Source organism: Solanum verrucosum, unplaced genomic scaffold, assembly GCF_900185275.1.
Source record: "Solanum verrucosum unplaced genomic scaffold, falcon-dt-bn FXZP01000183.1, whole genome shotgun sequence".
Lineage (NCBI taxonomy): Eukaryota > Viridiplantae > Streptophyta > Magnoliopsida > Solanales > Solanaceae > Solanum > Solanum verrucosum.
In genome coordinates, this window is record NW_026020430.1 from 5,684,870 (window position 1) to 5,703,583 (window position 18,714).

General features: G+C 34.1%; 3 protein-coding genes across 3 annotated transcripts; all 3 read left to right on the forward strand.

Moving 5' to 3' along the window:
- The first annotated feature begins 1,555 nt into the window (after positions 1-1,555).
- Positions 1,556-2,309, forward strand: LOC125807819 (methyl-CpG-binding domain-containing protein 4-like). Its single transcript, XM_049487550.1, has 2 exons — positions 1,556-1,585; positions 1,815-2,309. Exons 1-2 carry the CDS (start codon positions 1,556-1,558, stop codon positions 2,307-2,309), a joined length of 525 nt encoding a protein of 174 aa, XP_049343507.1.
- A 3,121-nt stretch (positions 2,310-5,430) lies between these two features.
- LOC125807941 (histidine-containing phosphotransfer protein 1-like) lies at positions 5,431-9,255 on the forward strand. Its single transcript, XM_049487697.1, has 6 exons — positions 5,431-5,610; positions 5,715-5,845; positions 5,937-6,005; positions 6,266-6,337; positions 8,327-8,399; positions 9,015-9,255. Exons 1-6 carry the CDS (start codon positions 5,548-5,550, stop codon positions 9,063-9,065), a joined length of 459 nt encoding a protein of 152 aa, XP_049343654.1. The 5' UTR covers positions 5,431-5,547; the 3' UTR covers positions 9,066-9,255.
- A 7,859-nt stretch (positions 9,256-17,114) lies between these two features.
- On the forward strand, positions 17,115-18,335 carry LOC125807820 (LRR receptor-like serine/threonine-protein kinase SIK1). The gene has a single exon (XM_049487551.1). It carries the CDS (start codon positions 17,115-17,117, stop codon positions 18,333-18,335), a length of 1,221 nt encoding a protein of 406 aa, XP_049343508.1.
- The last annotated feature ends 379 nt before the right edge of the window (positions 18,336-18,714 follow it).

Consider the following 18,714-nt stretch of genomic DNA (forward strand, 5'->3'; position numbering starts at 1 on the left):
AACTGGAGCTTTTTACATTTTAGTTTATAAAAGATTCGATAACTGATTTTACTGAAATGTCCCCATTTAGGTTTTAGTTGGAGTGTTCTTTTAAGTGGAAAAAGGGTTATATTTATTTTTTCAATCAAAAGGTTACTTATAATATTAAAGATTAATGGGTTCTCCGCCCGCGGACAATGATAGGTCATTATTACTAATTTGTGTCACATTTGATAATACAAAGAGGTTCATTAACGAAACTCATGCTCCGTTTTTATGATTTCTAACTTTGCCATCAAGAACCTGCATTTAACAATAAGATCATCATAGAGCAGGTTATTATTGGTTAGCATTTTAATAGCTTCAGATGAGCCAAAATTTATTTCTATAAGGCTAAGGTTGTGCTCTATTGGTAGTGTCATGCCCTTTCGCATGACTTGGAGTTCAGCTCTAAAGGTTATATTGTAAGTGGCGTATGTTCAGTGAAGTCTATCATCCAATTCGAAAAAAGGTTATATTTATGGTTACTTCTTACACTCTCACAAAAAAGTTTTTTTTTTTTAATATATATATATATATATATATTCTTTTTAGCTTTAGTTGTAGTTTTTTTTTTTTTTTATATTTGGCTCCAATTTTAGATACATACTTATCGTTGAATAGTTAAGCTTCAAGTTCTCACTCTTATTATTGTATGTGGCACCTACATGTATTTTTTTTTTCCAATAAAAATTGCTCTTAATTTAATTCTTCTATCCATCTAATTTTTTATCCTACCAATCTAACCCATTAATTCAACTCCTAATATCATTTTTCATCGTCACTTTAAAGAAGAAGAAACATTGATACACGATAGAGAGAGCTAGTACTGTGTCATTTTCAAGATTCACAAAAATGCATCCGTCCAGTGATAACAAAATTTGATAATGGACGTTGTCAAAACCATCAATTTCAAATTTTTTTATGATTACATGAATTCTCAATCATTATAATTTGTATGTATGTAACGATCAAGTTGATGTTCAGTGCACCACTTATAATATAACTTATAGTCCTATACAATGCATGAATATTAAGAATAATGACGAGGCAAATATTCGAGAGAGAAAAAAACATGAGAAAATTTCAAAACGTTAAATATAAAATAGGTGCAAAATCAATATTATAGTTACTATAGCGAAGAGGGCTATAAAAATTTTAAAAATAGGGCGAAATTCATTGTTGACAAAACAATCACATTCGATTAAATAATTTCAAGACACTTATAGTAAGCCCAAAACAACAACTATATAATAATCATTTGCAAAGCTATGTATGAAGATTGATTAAAAAAAAGGGATTAAATTAGAGAATCCTAAATTAGTAAGGACCAAGAACAACTATATTTAGTGCAATAATAATCATTTGCAAAGCGCATGATTGGAAAAAAGGGATTAAATTAGAAAATCCTAAATTAGTAAGGACCCTACTCTGTAAATTTCATACGTCTGGGCGACAGATGCTATGTAAAACCAAAGCAGGTGTCCATTTTGGATAGTTACACAGTCAGTTGCTCGTCGATTGATTGCTCTCAGAAATGGCGAAAGATTCTCCAAAAACTCCCAAGGTAAATTTTCTTCGAATGAACAATTAATCTTTATACTTGTCTGTTGATTTGCTGTTTTGAAATTACTTCTAGAAAAAGATACGGCTACTTGTAGTTTTTGCAGTAAAAAAAAATAGAGATCTGGAATGTCATGTCGCCTGAATTTTTTGGTAGAAAAAATTCTGCTTTGTAGAATGATTCCGATGGCTATTCTAGGTTTTGATTAGAGAGGTACTTTATTTTGTGACAGACGTCGTCGTCGAGGTCCGCAACGAATCCATCAGTGAGCGTGTGGGCAGCACAATGTGAAAAATGCTTGAAATGGAGGAGGATTGCGACACAGGAAGAATTTGAGGAAATCAGAAGTAGGTTTACTGAAGAACCCTTTAACTGCCACAACCAAACCAATGCTTCTTGTGATGACCCTACAGATATTGAGTACGATTCTTCTCGAACTTGGGCAATTGACAAGCCCAATCTGCCTAAAACCCCATCTGGGTTTAAGAGAGAATTGTACCTGAGGAGAGATTACTCTAAGATGGATGCTTATTATTTCACTCCTTCAGGGAAGAAACTCAGATCCTTTACTGAAGTAACTACTTTTCTTCAACAAAATCCCGAGTTCAGTGACGTTAAACCCTCAGATTTCAGCTTTACCAGCCCCAAAGTTATGATTGATACCATACCCTCTACCGCTCTTCTTGCCAACTCTCACAAGAAGGGTGCAGCTAGTAGCACTAAATGAATGCGGTGCGTCCATGGATGGAGCTGGAGTTGTTCATATGCTTAGTAGATGCTGTGTTTAGACTTTAGAGTCTTGGTAATCTTAAAGGCTCAACTTATTCGCCATGTATTTTTGTTATTTTCCATCTCTTTTTTATGCAAAATACATCTCAACTGCTCAATTCACTTTTTGTGGTGATGGATTTGATTTGACCTTAAAGCTGTGAAGAAAGGAAAATTTGTTAGCCTTCTTTACTTTGATTTAGCTGCTAACTTGACTTCCCTTTCCTTCCCATTCGATTCTAACATAGGATAGCAGCTTTGAAGTTTTGCTTCTTTCCTTTCTATATATGCTTGCCCCGTATAAAAAGTATATCTTTGGTTGACCAAAAGAGAATGCACATTCATTTGATCCTGATCCTTGTGGATCAAATGGCAAACTGGACAGGACCTGCATGACTGGTCTATATGCCAAAGTACCAGTGAAATAGCGCCCAATAATATGAATTGCCTCATGTTGTTGTAAAATAGAAACTATGCGTGCTTGTTTAGCTGTTTATACCGATGTATAGCCTAAAGAGGATGGATTTAGGTTGGGGAGTTGGTTTTTGAGTTGCATAAATGGGTATTGCTTCGGGGGTCAATCCATTCACATGGAATAAAAGAATGTGTCGGAATATGAGGTTGTGTTAGTTATGATTCATTGTTAACCTACCAATATAGGGTTTATATTTATTTGTTTGTGGCTGGGGTGAATGAGGTTACCTGGGTAAGAAGAGGATGAGGTGATTTTCTCTTCCACGTTGGCATTTATAGAATTTAAATTATTATTATTAATCGTTATATAATTAGAAGGGTCAATTATCTTATGATTTGATAGTGGAATGGCCCCTATGCTATGTTGTGTGGACTCTTCACTTTTGATATTGCACCCATGTTGGATTATCCAAAAATACACTACTTTTGGAGAATCTGACACGTACCTGCAGACATTTTTGAAGAGTTGAGCAACATAGCCCCTATGTTAGTAGATAAAATTGTAGGGTTCATATATGAATTACATACTAAAATATTTCAGGCAGTTTTTTGTTCTATTGTATGTAGAGTAGGGGTATCTGAGGTTCCAGTAAGGGCCAAGATAGGTTTAGTAGGGTCTGGGTAGGCTTTTGGCCCACCGCCATTAGAGATAACAGATCAGAAGAGTTTTTTAAAATAATGATGTCATTCTGGTGTTATCATCGCTGTGCAAGGTCTTGTTCTGAGGTTTTGGAGAATCAGTAGTAGTAGATTGATATGTGTTTGTTTGCTTACATATGTTAAGATTTTAGTTTCTAATAACTTACATATGGTAGCATGAAAAAGTTTGACGTTTATATCTCCAATTTTCTGAGAGTTGATATTGGTTTCCGATTTATGGTATCTCCTTTTGGTGGTATGTCACATTGTTCTGTTCTTCTTGTTAAAGGTGACTGTCTGCCAGTCCTCCTTCAGATTCTGCATTTCTTGTTGGTCCATGGACCTGGCTTTTTGGTCTCTATATTTTCTCTATATGTGCAGTTATGCTGAGTATGTCCAATTCTACCACAGGCAAGGTAGAGTATGTCTGCCCCTTGATAAATTATCTCTTGTATAAGTTATTTGTAGGGACTTTGATGCAGATATGTGCATACATGAATTTTGACCCAATTTTTGCCAGAACTGTAGAGTCGTAGTATTCTGTTGGTAGTTCGGTAATCTAAAGTATGTTTTCATTAGCTACAAAGCTTGGCTGTCAATTTTTTTAATTATAGGAAAATCAAGGCCCATTTTGAAGGGTTTTAACATGTAGTATTAGTATGATTTCCACAAAACAGTCAAATCGTCTTTTTAGATAGATATTCATGGCTCATCATTAATTTGATAATGATCGAAAGTCCCGTGACTTTTGGATTCTGGCTATCTTATCATTATATTAGACAATAAATAGGAGTATTAAGCTGCTTTCCTCTGTGATGTGTAAATCGGTATCTGTTGCTTTCCATGGTGATTACCCAATGGCAGCAAATCAGAAAAGGTAGGCAGTCTGGCATATTTGTATACAGTAAATGGTAGAGTATGTTTTTCTGTCTGGGTTAGAATTTCGGTAGTTATTTGATCTATGATCATATATATTATCTAGTGAATTTCGGTGTTGACTGATTGATACTATTAATCTTGTTTGATCAAGACGGAGATGACCCATTTTTAATAGAATAGATATACATCTTTTAAGTAAGAAACTTTTTATAATTATATGGTAACTTTTGTTATTTTATTTTAATTTAAAATACTTCTTCATCTCCAATACAAATTGAAAAACAATTGTAGTATCCTTTTAGTTTACAAAGATATAATGAGTCTAATGCAAATTATGCACTAAGATAAAAACTTAATTTAGATTAAATAGAACAAAAGTAAAAACATCATTAATAGTTAGATGCTAGTAAAAAGTCATAGCAAATCTTACAGCTACTTGTACAAAAACATAAGTATGTAACAATACGATATATTATGTTATGGTGAAGAGAAACATATAGCATGACAATATGATGATATTAAAATTGGCCTAACATTGAAACGAGTTTGAATTCATAGTCTATGTATTATTTGCTAGGATATTATTCCTAACTAATTTCCAAAATTGTTTGAATGGACTATGATTTTTCCAGTCAATCATGAGTTTACAAAATCTGCCACTTACTTCCAACACTAATATTTGACCAAAAGTTATAGAGAAATTTCCATATATAACGATAATTTATGCATTTACTAAATGTAATAATGATTAGTTTAAAAATACAGTGGGATACATTGTATTCAAAGGCAAACGAAATATATTATATCTATATCATTAGCTACAATATTCCCAATTAAAAATCACTTCTTCTTTTTTTGGTCAATCACTTGTATATAGGTTATTGTCTTTAACTCCATATATTTATTCTAATAAAATAAAGTTAATTATCCAATTTTAGTTTCAATTTGATTGATTCTAGCGAAAAAGGAATTAAAGTACCTCATACAGTAGTTATTATTAGGACAAAAATGGAATTTCATTAATTTGTATTTTCGTAATATATTAACCATAATTTTTGTGCCTTGTTTTAAGAAAAGTCAATTCGATGAGCATTGATTTGGTACATACTTACTAAAGTTGCTTGTTTATTGCAATTTAAAATTAGTATATGAAATCTGTAGATCTGCAATAAAGTTTTGAGTTTTTGAGAAGACAACCCCACATCATGGAAATAGTAGCCAAGTTGCAGAAACAGTTTATGGACTTCATTTCAGCTTTGTACCGTGAGGTGGTTTTCTTTCTTTCTTTTTTTTTACTGATTAGGGGATTTTTCTGATGTGAGTGTTTTGCTTGCTCGTAAAACTCTTTTTTTTCTTTTTTCCTTTTGAAAAGAGATTCTTGGATGATCAGTTTCTTCAGCTTCAGAAATTGCAAGATGAGAGCAACCCAGACTTTGTTTTTGAAGTAGTTTCACTTTTCTTTGAAGATTCAGAAAAACTTATCAACAATCTGGCAGCAGCTCTGTGAGAAATAAATGTCTTTTTTTACTTTATTTTGTTGTTTACCTGAAATTGAAATATTGGATCATTAGTTTTTTTTTTTGGTCAATTGTAGTCAACAACAGGTTGTAGATTTTAAGCAAGTTGATTCCCATGTCCATCAGTTCAAGGGTAGCAGTTCCAGGTATCCAATTTTCCTTTTTAGGTTTTTGTCATTGACTAAACTACTTTAATTGATGCTTGAAGTTGTATCTTTTTTGGACTTTTTTTTTTTTTTTGATATTTTGTACACAAGTGATACATCTTGCGTGAATTTATTGTGATCAAAGATTTAACCTACTTATCTTTTATGCTATTCGAATTTAGGTAATTGAATGGAAGTCTTTTAGGAGTTAGTAGTATCCCGATTAATTGGTTGATCAGAATCTCTGTTATATTTTGCAGCATAGGTGCACACAGAGTAAAGAATGCTTGTATGGCTTTCAAAACCTTCTGTGAAGAGAAGAACATTGAAGGGTGGGTATAGCTTGATGCTTTTACAATTTTTGCCTTACTCTATCTATCTGTATAAGGTTTTGGGGTTTTCAGAAGATTTACATAAAAAGATTTGACTTTGTAGACATTTAGAAAAAATGTTGTTGGAAATTTTGTTTTCTACCATGTAAATCATATGTAATTGTGTTTTTGTTAATTCATTGGTATATTGCGCATAGTGATAAAGTGGTTAATAGGTATCAATGCGTAGAAACATGATATTAGATTTACCTATGATCATGTGGTATATTCTTGGTCGCACGCAAAATACGTCTATAGGGCATTTTCTAAGTCGGACATTATTTGATGCTAATATGGCTCTTCATTTACGAAGGTACATGTCTAGGACCTTCCAATTTATCTTTTTCACACATTTCTACTACGTTATAATTGCAATTCCAATGTTGTCGTGTCTTGGTGGCCCCACCTCAAGCCTCCTGATCTCTTTGTGTTTCTGGCTCTCTTTTGGGACACCATTTACATAGTTCCAGTAACTAAACAAAACGAATCACGCCTTCTTGGAGTTCTATGTATACAGTCACTGCAGAATAAAGAACAGAGGGATTTGAGCAGAGATGTTTCTGGTTAGTAAAAAAGATAAATTGGAGTCTAACATGCCACTCCATTCCTGTTCAACTCTTATGCTTGATGTTATCAGATCACAATAATAGACCAGCTTCACTAGTGAGTCTCTAAATCTTCACAAAATTATTGTTGCCCCTTAGGGGGACACCAGTATGAACTGCCTCTGTGCAGAGATCTTTTCAAGTAGCATTTACATTTTTTTCTGCCTCAAATCTGCTTAAGTCTGCGTTGTTTTCCTAAGTATTTTGACTTCTCTTTCTTCACAGTTTGAACATGAAAGGCCAATTTAATTGAAGCATCTCTTAGTAAAATCTGGATTCATTTTTTTAATGACCTCATTTAATTAGCTAGAAAAGATCTGCCCTAACACTTAAAGATGACGTGGATTACCATACCTGCTGGCATATGGTGGAGTATTTGGAAGGATATGAATAGAAGATGCGGACACAAGATCTCAATCTTGAAAGTCAAATCTGATTGTATTTTTACAGTTTCTTCCTAGTGTAAAATGGATATAATTGAGGATGATGAAACCCTGTTGGCTGTTACAGTTCATATATACTTTTGTGTAGATAGCAGCCAGGGGTAACCTTTCTTTTGCTCTTTTATGGATGTAACCACAGCACTTCCTTAGTGCTAGTTTTGATATCAGTTATACTTTAAGATTTCTCAGTGTTTATTACTATTTGTTGCTTCGTTTGTTTTGTATCCTGTTATTTTGCAATCTTATATACTTACACTCTGCTGCACTTTTTTTTTTTGAGCCGAGTCTTTATCGGAAACAACCTCCCTACCCCGTAAAGGTAGGAGTAAGGTCTGCATACATCATATCCTTCCCATACCCCACTTGTGGGATTACACCGGTATGTTGTTGTATTTCTCCAAAAAAAAAATTAAAGAAATCTAGCATTTCCAGTTGTGTTATAGTATTATATTGGATGAACTGTTGTTCTTTTATACTTGTCATTCTCAGCCAAAGAAAAAGTATATAGGAAAAACTATTGAAAATACATGTATCAACTGTTGTGTAAATACATACGGAAGTAACATAAGTCAGCTAGTAAGACCATATAGCTGTGGCGTGGGTATCTAGAATAGTAATAGGTATTACTTTTTGATTAACTTTCCTCGTAGGAACTTTCAAACTCTATGAGATAACATAAAAGCTAAAGCCTTTAATTTATTAATTGCTTTCAAACATGGAATATCTAATCGGAAAATGGTAGTAAGAAACAACGAGCCCCATATTGCAACCTTGGTTAATTTGGGATTCAAGCCTTCATACTGTCTTGTTATTGTGTGGTGCATCTAAGTTTGATTTTTGAGTTGTACCCATGAGACTCTACTCTTATTTATCTTTGTACATTATTTTATCTCCTAGTGCAGGTGTGTGCAATGTCTGCAGCAGGTGAAACATGAATATTTTCTTGTGAAGAACAAACTTGAAACCTTGATGAGGGTAAGTACTCTTCTACAAATGCGTGGGATTTCCAGGTCTAAGTACCATACTGTTGAAGAAAATGCTACTTAGTACATGATGCTTAAATTTCAATGAGTCAAGTGTGGGGATTCTGATGCTCAACCAATTTAGATCTTTCACAAATTATTTCGCGATAAAGTTTGACAGGATGTGTTATAGGTCATAGTCATAGTATTTGACAAGCAATACCTAGAGGCTGGTGTTTGATAATGAAACAGCCCTCTCAGCATCTCCTCATTTGATTTAACCTTTTCCACTCAAGTAATGTTGGAGTCCTTAATTTCCTAGCAAGACATTTTTTATGTTTTCTGCTCATAACTACTTTAAAAAATAAGTTTTCTTGTCACTTCCTTTTACCTGTTTAAAGCCAGGTTTCTGACATTGAATTCTCTTCCATGATTAGTCTTCATTAAAAACTTTTTATTCCCTGAAGTCTTACATTTTTCCCAATAAGTTAAAGCTTTTGGCACCTTGTCTTTGATTTTCTCGACATTACCAAAGATGTTGCGACTATGTCCAATACATCAATAGTTATTTAATGACTTCCAAAGTCTGTAAAATCAGCTAAATTGCAGCTTGTTTATAAAATTGCAGCTGGAGAAGCAAATCTTGGCGGCTGGTGGTAGGATTCCTGACCTGTCATAGGTGCTAATGATTTGAACTCCACATTCTGAGACAAAGAGAGTAGAGAGAAAAGTTGGCAGTACAGATGAGTTTCAAGATTTCATGAGCTACTTTGATTGCTGGATTCTAATAGTTGTAGATGCAAAGAATTTCCATGTGAATAACACATCTCCTACATCAAAATTCCTTTCACCTTTTAGGTGTTGAACTATTTATACTATTCTAGTTGTTGAACTTTTTTACCCTTCAATAGTTTATCTCAATTCACTTGGTATGCACTACTGTAGCCAGCCATTATTAAGTAGTAGAACTTTTCACCTTGTTAAGTAGTAGTATTATATTGTAAATGGCACATGGAAGTTTGTTTGACTGATGTGTGTACGTAGTTTCAATAAATCAGCTTTCATAAACAAGTTGTCAGAAAATAGGTCGAGTGTCCAAAGGCGGAACCAGAATCTAGAACTAGCAGATTCAGAATGAATGATATTTTATTAGATGTATAAAATTTAAAATCTTTTCATATACATATACGTGGTTTGAGTGGGAAAACATCAGAATTCCCCACATTGGTTCTCATCTTGGTGAGTCATCCATCTTTTGAAATCGAGTTAAGCTCAAGGTCCATTATCACTCATTTTAGTTCTTGGTTTTGGACCTCCATGTTATGTTATGTTATGTTAGTACGAGTGTGCAAGAGATGTCGATCAGAGCTTTCAACATCTATTATCAATTTGATTTTGAATAATGTTGACTGATTTTTGAGATTGAGTTAAGATGTGTTGAGTAATGAATTCGATTGAGCTCGCGGTGCCGTATAGTTGGATGAAAGAGACGTGAGATGTGTAAGTTCCATAAATGCGCACATTCTGTTTTGTCTTGCTTTACACTCTGTTTGTTGTCTGTACATAGTAGTAGTAGGCAGAATTGGTCATCTTAAATTTAATTTACTGCAAAAACGCCCACGGTTGTTGGGGTTGGTGCAATCTTAATTCTTAACACACATTATATATTTTGAAAATGAATGAAGGGTATGGTAACATGAATCATCATATAATATAATATGCAACTTTTCGATACGAGTCAAACATCTCTTTTAACAATCATCCTCTATAATAACACTCCAATAAAGGGCCAAGTTTTTTTATTTTCTAAAATATATTTTCAAAGTCATGTTCTCTATATCAATATATATTCACTATGTTAATTAGGAGCTCTGAATATACTAAGCATGGGTATAAGTACCCAACTTTCATTTGTTCATTTAGGTAACACCATTATGTAATGATGGGGAAATTAAGTGGGTGGCCTTCGTATATAATACTCCACTACATTATATTTGTTGAAACTTAAAGATGACTACTCCATCGATAACACAACATTTTCTGGTAGAAATACTCATTCACAATCGACCAAATGATTTCCTATACCTAAAATCATCATACAAAATATTAGAATGTGTTTTATTCAAAGTTAGTACCTCAGATGGTCACTTAACTATACACTATTTTCTCAGAAAGTCACTCAACTTTCAATTTTAACTCAAAAGTCACTCAACTATGCATTTCTCTATCAGAAAGTCACAAAACTTTGAATTTTAACTCAAAAGTCACTCAATTATCCACTCTTCTCTCAGAAAGTCACTCAATCTATTTAATTGTTTTATTAATTAAAATTTGCTGATATTAATTGTTTATATAACAAACCAAAATTTTTAAAAAAATAAAAAATACCATTTAAACCATTTAGTGATCCACCCACCTAACCCGACCCATTAAAAAATATAATATAACCAATTTTATTTTACCCTTAATCCTAAATTATTCCCTCTCTTTCTCCTCAGCATAAATTATTTACCCGTCTTTTATTTAATTTTGAAAAATAAAAATTAGAAATAAGGCAAAGAAACACATCTAAGTTATGATGAAATTATCGGCTACACACTTGAATTATGAAGGTGGTCTATTATCCGTTGAACTTATTATTTTTCGTATTTTTTTACCTCTTCAATTAATTACCTTAGTAAAGAAAAAAAGGGTACGGCACAATTAGTGTAACACACACTTACGATTTTATTGTTTGGTGCAATCTTAATAGAAATGTATTTGATCATCTCCAGAAATGTGTAAACCTTACAGATATTCATGCTCTAGTTGCTGAACTTGTTATTTAACTGCTCATAAAATAGAGGGAATAATTTAGGATTAAGGGCAAAATAAAATGGGTCATATTATATTTTTTAATGGGTCAGATTAGGTGGGTGGATCAATAAATGATTTAAATGATATTTTTTATTTTTTAAAATTTTGGTTGTTATATAAACAATTAATATCAGCAAATTTTAATTAAAAAAACAATTATATAGATTGAGTGACTTTCTGAGGAAAGAGTGGATAGTTGAGTGACTTTTGGGTTAAAATTCAAAGTTGAGTGACTTTCTGAGAAAGAAGCGCATAGTTGAGTGACTTTTGAGTTAAAATTGAAAGTTGAGTGACTTTCTGAGAGAATAGTGCATAGTTGAGCGACCATCTGAGGTATTCACTCGTTTTATTCATGTATTCATTTTAGGGTTCAGTTTTATAGGACAAAGAAATTAAGTAATTTGTAATTAATGGACTATTAAATCATATATTCCATTTATGTACTATATATTAATTCTCTTAGCTTTTTCATGCATGTGTTTTTAATTCTTCTTAATGAAAATCCTAATTTTGTCATGTTGTTTGATGAGGACATTAATATTATGTGAAATACACTCTCTTTACGATACAAATAAAAATAGGAGGGTTGATCATCAAAGAAAATAAATTTGGTAAAGGTAATAATCTCTTTGCGATCAACAAAAGGAAATGCAATATTGTGTACGTTACGTATTTCTTTTTCTTTTTTTCTTGTAAAGCATAAGCAATATATATATATATATATATATATATATATATTGTAATGGATGTTTTAGATTGAAGGAGAATGGAAATATTCGTGAGTAGTGTCCATTCTTTTTCCCTTCCTTTATTTCAGTGTGAGTTATCTGCAAATCTTGGGCATCTTTTGGCTTTTGTTAAAAGCAAATGTCTGATAATCTCAATAATTGTAGAATTAGGCATCAATTATTATTATTATTCAATGACAAATATAGTTGCAAATTGGGACATATTCATCATGTAATTATATGTATCAGCCACCATTTGTTAGTGACCTTTATACTTTCTTCGTTTTTTTGGGGAAGAAAAAGAGGCTTTTGTTTAATTTAAGAATATTGGAACAAGACGTTTTTACTCTTTTTGTGATACAAAAAAGAATCATTTTGTAACTACTACTACTACTACTTTGCTTTGGCTTTAAACATTACTTAAAAGGAAATGGTGGGGAATGGGAACCAATAATATCATAACAACTTCTACTCACTGGAGTATTACGAAGAGTGAAAGTATCATGTCTTGTGAAAAGCAAATATGATTACTCTATATATAATAATATATGTATATATAATTAACTCATTATTAGCCACTTCATAATCTTTTTGTTGTCACTCTCAACCTATCAACATTACTCTTTATCAAAGAAGATGGATCCCAAATTTATATTTAATCATAATTTATTTGATTTAAGATCTATTATTTATATTAATTTAACAAATTATTTAATGCATAATGTTATTGAGTTCAGATGAATCTACAATTTTAATACTAACCATCCATGTCTGTTAATTATTGAACTATGACTTCCCAGTCTACCAATCTACATGTTTGTATTGCCTAAATGGATTTTGAAACTCTCTTTAACAATCAACATAATTCAGTATTGAAATCACAGTGACTATTAATATTAATATCAAGAGTGAAATGATATCCAATATAAAGTGATATTGAGTTTATTATGTTTGAACGAATCTAATGTATGTAGGTAAATAATTTTTTTTTTAAAGAATTGTATAAATATAGCGTGTGAGATAGGTAGATAAAAGATTAGATTATTACATACAAAATTTTAAATATTTGTCAAATGAGAGTTCTAGATGGTAATATAGAAAATAAAATGATAGGCAAAGAGCAGGATCTGACGTGGAAGGCCGTAGGGCCCATTTGGGATTGGGCCCAAAAGAGTAGAGTCCATACATATAACAAAGAAAATAGGAAGAAGATGATTGGCAACACGCACTGTATTTTGCTTTTTCCTCCCACAGTTCCGTTCCTCCGTATGTGTGTGTGTGTGTTGTTCACTCTACCTCTAACTTATTGCATTGCCAATAAATCACAATCCTCAAATTTATCTGTATATTAATCATGAGAAAGCTGTGAATTTATTATGTATCTATTGATTTGATGAAAATTTAGGCTTGGTGGAGACATGGAATATTAGTTTCATCTAATTTGGGTAAACATCCCAACTAAAGATATATCCTTTACTTTTATGGCCACTATCACTAGGAAAATAAATATGTCTCTTTTTCAACTTTAAGTATGACGATAAGAGCGAAACTAAACACTTATTTGGAGGATAGTGATAATATTACCATAAATCAAGTAAGTTTAAGTTGGACAAATACGTAAAATCAAATAGTTCCCAAATTAAAGTTGACTACATTTTGCTAAACAAATAGTAATTAATATGAAAACTACTGGAAAGCTAGTCATTCCGCAGAAATTTAAGACATCAAAATATTCAATTGACTAAAATAAACAGTATCTCGCTAGCTAGTCCACAAATTTATTTAAATTTCAATTTTGTTTATTGAAAACAAATAAACATTTTGTTAATAGTAAACTTTGTACAAGGAGGTTAAAGATAAATGAGTTAAAATTGAGTAATTTCATTTACACTAGAGGGATGAATCAATATAGAAATATAATCAACTAGAAGGGAAGGGCAAGAGGATAAGTTGGATCTTCGAAGAGCCTTTTTTTTATAGGCCACAAAGGTAAATTGTCACCTCAATGTGAAATAACGGTATATTTGGAATTGAAAAGACTATGTTATAATATGTGCATATGCTCTAATACTCTGATTGAAGTAGGTGGATGTGCAACTCAAGATTGATTGTTGAACTCCTAAGGATTATTATTATTATGGACGTTTCTAGGTGTAAGAAAATATTCTCTCTGATGACGCCCCTACAAAATGTCTGATTGTGTGATAAACAAGCGTCGAGGCACCTCATGACCTACCGAGGGCGATTTCTCCCAATTTCCCATGATTATAGGAAGTATCTTCAATCTTGATTTCTGTCACGCCCCAAACTCGAGGGGCGCAACTGGCTCTTAATGTCAAAACTCAAGCTCGAGCCGACCCTGCTGAACAATTTTCTACTAGCGCATAACAGTCACACGCAATCAAGAAAACAAATAAGTATATCTCGGCTTAAAACTAAGACCTCAGTCGGCAAGTCCCCTGTCAACTGATCTACAAAAGAAACAGCTACTCCGAGGAGATCATATTAATAAATAGCCAACTAGCACAAAAGTCCTGATTGGGCCGTCGAGGCCACCATGATATCTATACCAAAACTAAAAGCAGGTATATATCAATACAATACATCAAACAACTCACAAGCTTCAACAAACCAACAACATAGGCCAGTATGGCCATAACGTAGCTATACACCCCACACACTAGTCTGCGAGCCTCTAAGAGTAGTAAATATTAGCGGGACAGGGCTCCAGCCTACCTATAAAGATATATACAACAAAAGGTAACAAACCTCACAACTCTGGCAGCTCCGAAGGAAAGGGGCTAGCCAACCGGATAAAAGTCAATCCTGTTGCTGAGGAGGTCTACTTGGTCGTCTGTTAGGACTTGCATGCATGAATGCAACGCCCCTAAGGCAATGGGGCGTCAGTACAAAATAATGTACAGAGTATGAAAGGCAATAGACTATGATAAGGTATCCTGATATACTGGAATAATGTGATAAATAAATCAAGGATAAGATAAGTATACTGACCTGCTCCTAAATCTAAACTTATCAAAAATAATAAAACAACAACCTAACCAAGCCCTCATAAGCTCGACAGGTACAAACAGCACACAAGACCACCTACTCAGGCCCCCATAAGCCCGAAAGGTGCCAATCAGCCTATATACCCCTATCGGTAGTCCCCTAGCCCCGTAGGCAGTCACATAGCCCTCTTAGGCTTTAATATAACCCCGTAGGTAGCACATAGTTCTCTTAGGCATCAATATAGCTTATAGACAACTCATAGCCCTCTTAGGCAACAACATGGCCCTGTAGGAAACACATAGCCTTCTTAGGCGTCAATATAGCCTTGTAAGCAACTTATAGCCCTTTTGGGCATCAATATAGCCATGTATGTAACTCATAGCCCTTTTAGGCATCCTTATAGCCCTGTAGGTAGAACATAGCCCTTCTAGGCATAAATCACATTCCTGCAGCTAATCACAATAGCCCCAAGGGCAACAATAACAATCCAATCACTAAAAGTGAGCAATTTAGTTATAAGCAACCTATACAAATAGCCTCTAAGTCATGTCCAACATAGGGATGTTACTAACTGAATAAGAATCCCGACAAGGGAGAATTATATCAACTCGAGCAGCCAACAATCAACAATCACGGCTACAAGTATATCAAGGACAACAACTCAAATACATTGCTTCTAAGCTTTAAGGAAGCATGTCGTAAGTAGGGGATAGCCTTACCATACCTTTTTCGATGAAATCACGTGTCCTAATAACTTTAATCACACCCCCTTGATATTACAACAAGGCAGGATCATAATTAACACAAAAGAATAGAAAATACAACGAAAATCTGATAAAAGATATGTATTTTCGTCGCAAATTAATATTTACGGCTTATCAAAGGTAAAGTCGATGAAAAAAGGGTCTTACCTTGATTATAAGTTTGATTATGAGTTTTCTGGTTCTTCACTAAGGAAAATGAAAGAAAAATGAAAGAAAAGTCGAAGAAGATGATATATATAAAGTGTCACCGACCTAGGGGACCCACCTCACCTGCCTGCTTGCGTAGTCTTGCGAAAACACGAATATCTCTCCATTCTGAAGTCGTATGAACAAATAGGTTGATGCGTTGGAAACTAGACTCGTAGACCTTCGATTTCATCGGTCGCGGGGACCATAACTCTTAATATTGGGAGAAAACGTCCGAGACATTTGACCCAAATTTTAGACAAATCTTTAAAAAGGAATTTACGGTAACTTTCGCCAACTTTTATTTTGCCACTTACCTAACTTCAAAACTTGAGATACAACACTTGAACACTTAAAATATCACATAACACATCATTCTTAATTTATTACCCACCCTCCTAGTTTTTCCACGAAGATACAGGTCAATTTATACGTTTCAAAAATTCGGGGTGTTACAATTTCACCACGTGTTGGTTAGTTGTCATGATTCGACTAGTTCCTTTAATTTTACTAGCTTGATCCCATTTTCCACCATAGAAATTTCAAATATTTTTATTTTACTTTAATCCAATTATTGTCCAAACGCATAGTTGAGAAATGTTTTAACTATATTATTAGAGAAAACTATATTAATTAATACAAAGACACAAGAAATTAAAAACATACACTAATAAAGAGAGTAGAAAATAGAGATTGATGATTGTGCAAGCTCAAAAGTCACGTGGAGCTGGTCTGAATCAGCTCAGTGCCCCGAACCTGCTGATCTGCCACTCCAAAGTTAAGGCTCGTGATATCCAGGTAGGCTCGTACAACCGTTTGGCCTTACGAACCTGTTCCCGATAAACAAATAAAACACAACATTAAGTATAACCAAAAAACAATAACTCTGTACCTCCTGTCTTGTAAAGAGAAGAAAGTGACCGTAGAACTATCTGCTACTCACTCAATTCATCCATCTTCTTCTTCTTCTTCTCTCCTAAACCATTAATTTTTTTCAGCCATAACCAAAAAAGCTTTTGCTTTCTTGTGAAGCTACCTTTTTTTTTTGCCTTTGCTTTTGGTTTCCATTAAAGACCCCATTTGATGACCTGTTGCTTCTCACGGAAAAGAAAACCAAAAAAGTTCCATTTTTTTTACCTTATATAAACCTTTTCTATCATTCTTCTCTTCAGCTATACGGTAATTATGATACCATTCTTTGTATTCTTTTTTCTTCTTCTGCAGAATAGTTTCGCCATTTTAGACCCAATTGATTTCTTAGCTTTACAAGCGATTCGAAAAGGCTTGGATGATTTGCCCGGTTCCAACTATTTTGCTTCCTGGGATTTCACTTCTGAGCCGTGCAACTTCGCCGGAGTTTACTGCGATGGAGATAAAGTGATCGCCTTGAATCTCGGTGATCCCAGAGCTGGATCACCGGGTTTGACCGGAAACTTGGATCCTTCTATTGGGAAACTCTCTGCTCTTGCTGAGTTCACGGTGGTTCCGGGTCGGATAACCGGTGCATTGCCGGAAAGTTTTTCTCAGTTGAAGAACCTGAGATTTCTAGGAGTTAGCCGAAACTTTCTCTCCGGTGATATTCCGGCGTCATTAGGCCTGCTTCGGGAGCTACAAACTCTTGATCTTAGTTTCAATCAGCTGACTGGGAGTATCCCTTGGGCTATTGGAGCTCTTCCGGCATTGTCCAACATTATACTCTGTCACAACCATTTGTCCGGTTCGATCCCACCATTCGTATCTCAAAGATTGACCCGTTTAGACCTTAAACACAACTCACTTTCAGGTACCCTTTTGCCTAATTCACTTCCTTCATCGCTTCAATACTTGTCATTGTCATGGAACCAGTTAACCGGTCCAGTAGATTATCAGTTGAGTCGGCTGAACCAGTTGAATTACCTCGATCTTAGCTTGAACCGGTTCACCGGCTGCATTCCGGGAATCTTATTTACTTTCCCACTCACAAATCTTCAGCTACAAAGGAATCTATTTTCGGGTCCGGTTTTACCCATTTCAGAGGTGACAATTCCGACGGTGGACATTAGCTTTAACAGGTTTTTCGGGGAGATATCTCCATTGTTATGTAATGTGGAGAATTTGTATCTGAACAATAACCGGTTCACGGGTCAGGTGCCGGCGGTGTTGGTGGACCGGTTATTATCTGCCGGAATACAAGTTTTATATTTACAGCATAATTTTCTGACGGGGATAGAGATAAATCCGAGGGTGGAAATTCCGGTGAGCAGTTCATTGTGTTTGCAGTATAATTGCATGATTCCGCCGGTTGAGACGGCTTGTCCGTTGAAAGCCGGGAAGCAGAAGAGTAGGCCTACAAATCAGTGTGTGGAGTGGAAGGGGCAAAAGAGTGAAAAAACAAACAATAATAATATTACTACTATTATGGCTTAATTTTTCTAGATTCTTTCATTGATTAATCCATTTCATTTTCCTTCCTGATTATGGGCTGATGGGCTAAGTAATTAAAAAGAGTAAATGTGCATAATAAAGGAGAGAAAAATAGAGTAAAAAGGTGTACGAGTCATGGTCATCCATCCTCCTCCTATTGTTTTTCTTTTGTATTAAGCCAAAACAATTTTGGCATTTCTTTTTGTAATTAGGTACTATAATAATATATTCAATTACTTTGGATTTACGGATGTCAAGTTGAAAGAAATTATTATGGCTTTCTCTCCTTTTTAGTTTTGTTGATGACATACATTCTCACCCATGATCCATACAATGCTGCTAGCGCTGTCAATACTGATTGTTTTTGTGAAGAATTTTGTCT

Bases quoted from the DNA above. Each gene is read 5' to 3' on its own strand.
- LOC125807819 (XM_049487550.1), top strand. From the start codon at position 1,556: ATGGCGAAAGATTCTCCAAAAACTCCCAAG. The intron at 1,586-1,814 runs GTAAATTTTCTT...ATTTTGTGACAG, and splicing joins ATTCTCCAAAAACTCCCAAG to ACGTCGTCGTCGAGGTCCGC.
- LOC125807941 (XM_049487697.1), top strand. From the start codon at position 5,548: ATGGAAATAGTAGCCAAGTTGCAGAAACAGTTTATGGACTTCATTTCA. The intron at 5,846-5,936 runs GTGAGAAATAAA...GGTCAATTGTAG, and splicing joins AACAATCTGGCAGCAGCTCT to TCAACAACAGGTTGTAGATT. The intron at 8,400-9,014 runs GTAAGTACTCTT...ATAAAATTGCAG, and splicing joins AACTTGAAACCTTGATGAGG to CTGGAGAAGCAAATCTTGGC.
- LOC125807820 (XM_049487551.1), top strand. From the start codon at position 17,115: ATGATACCATTCTTTGTATTCTTTTTTCTTCTTCTGCAGAATAGTTTC.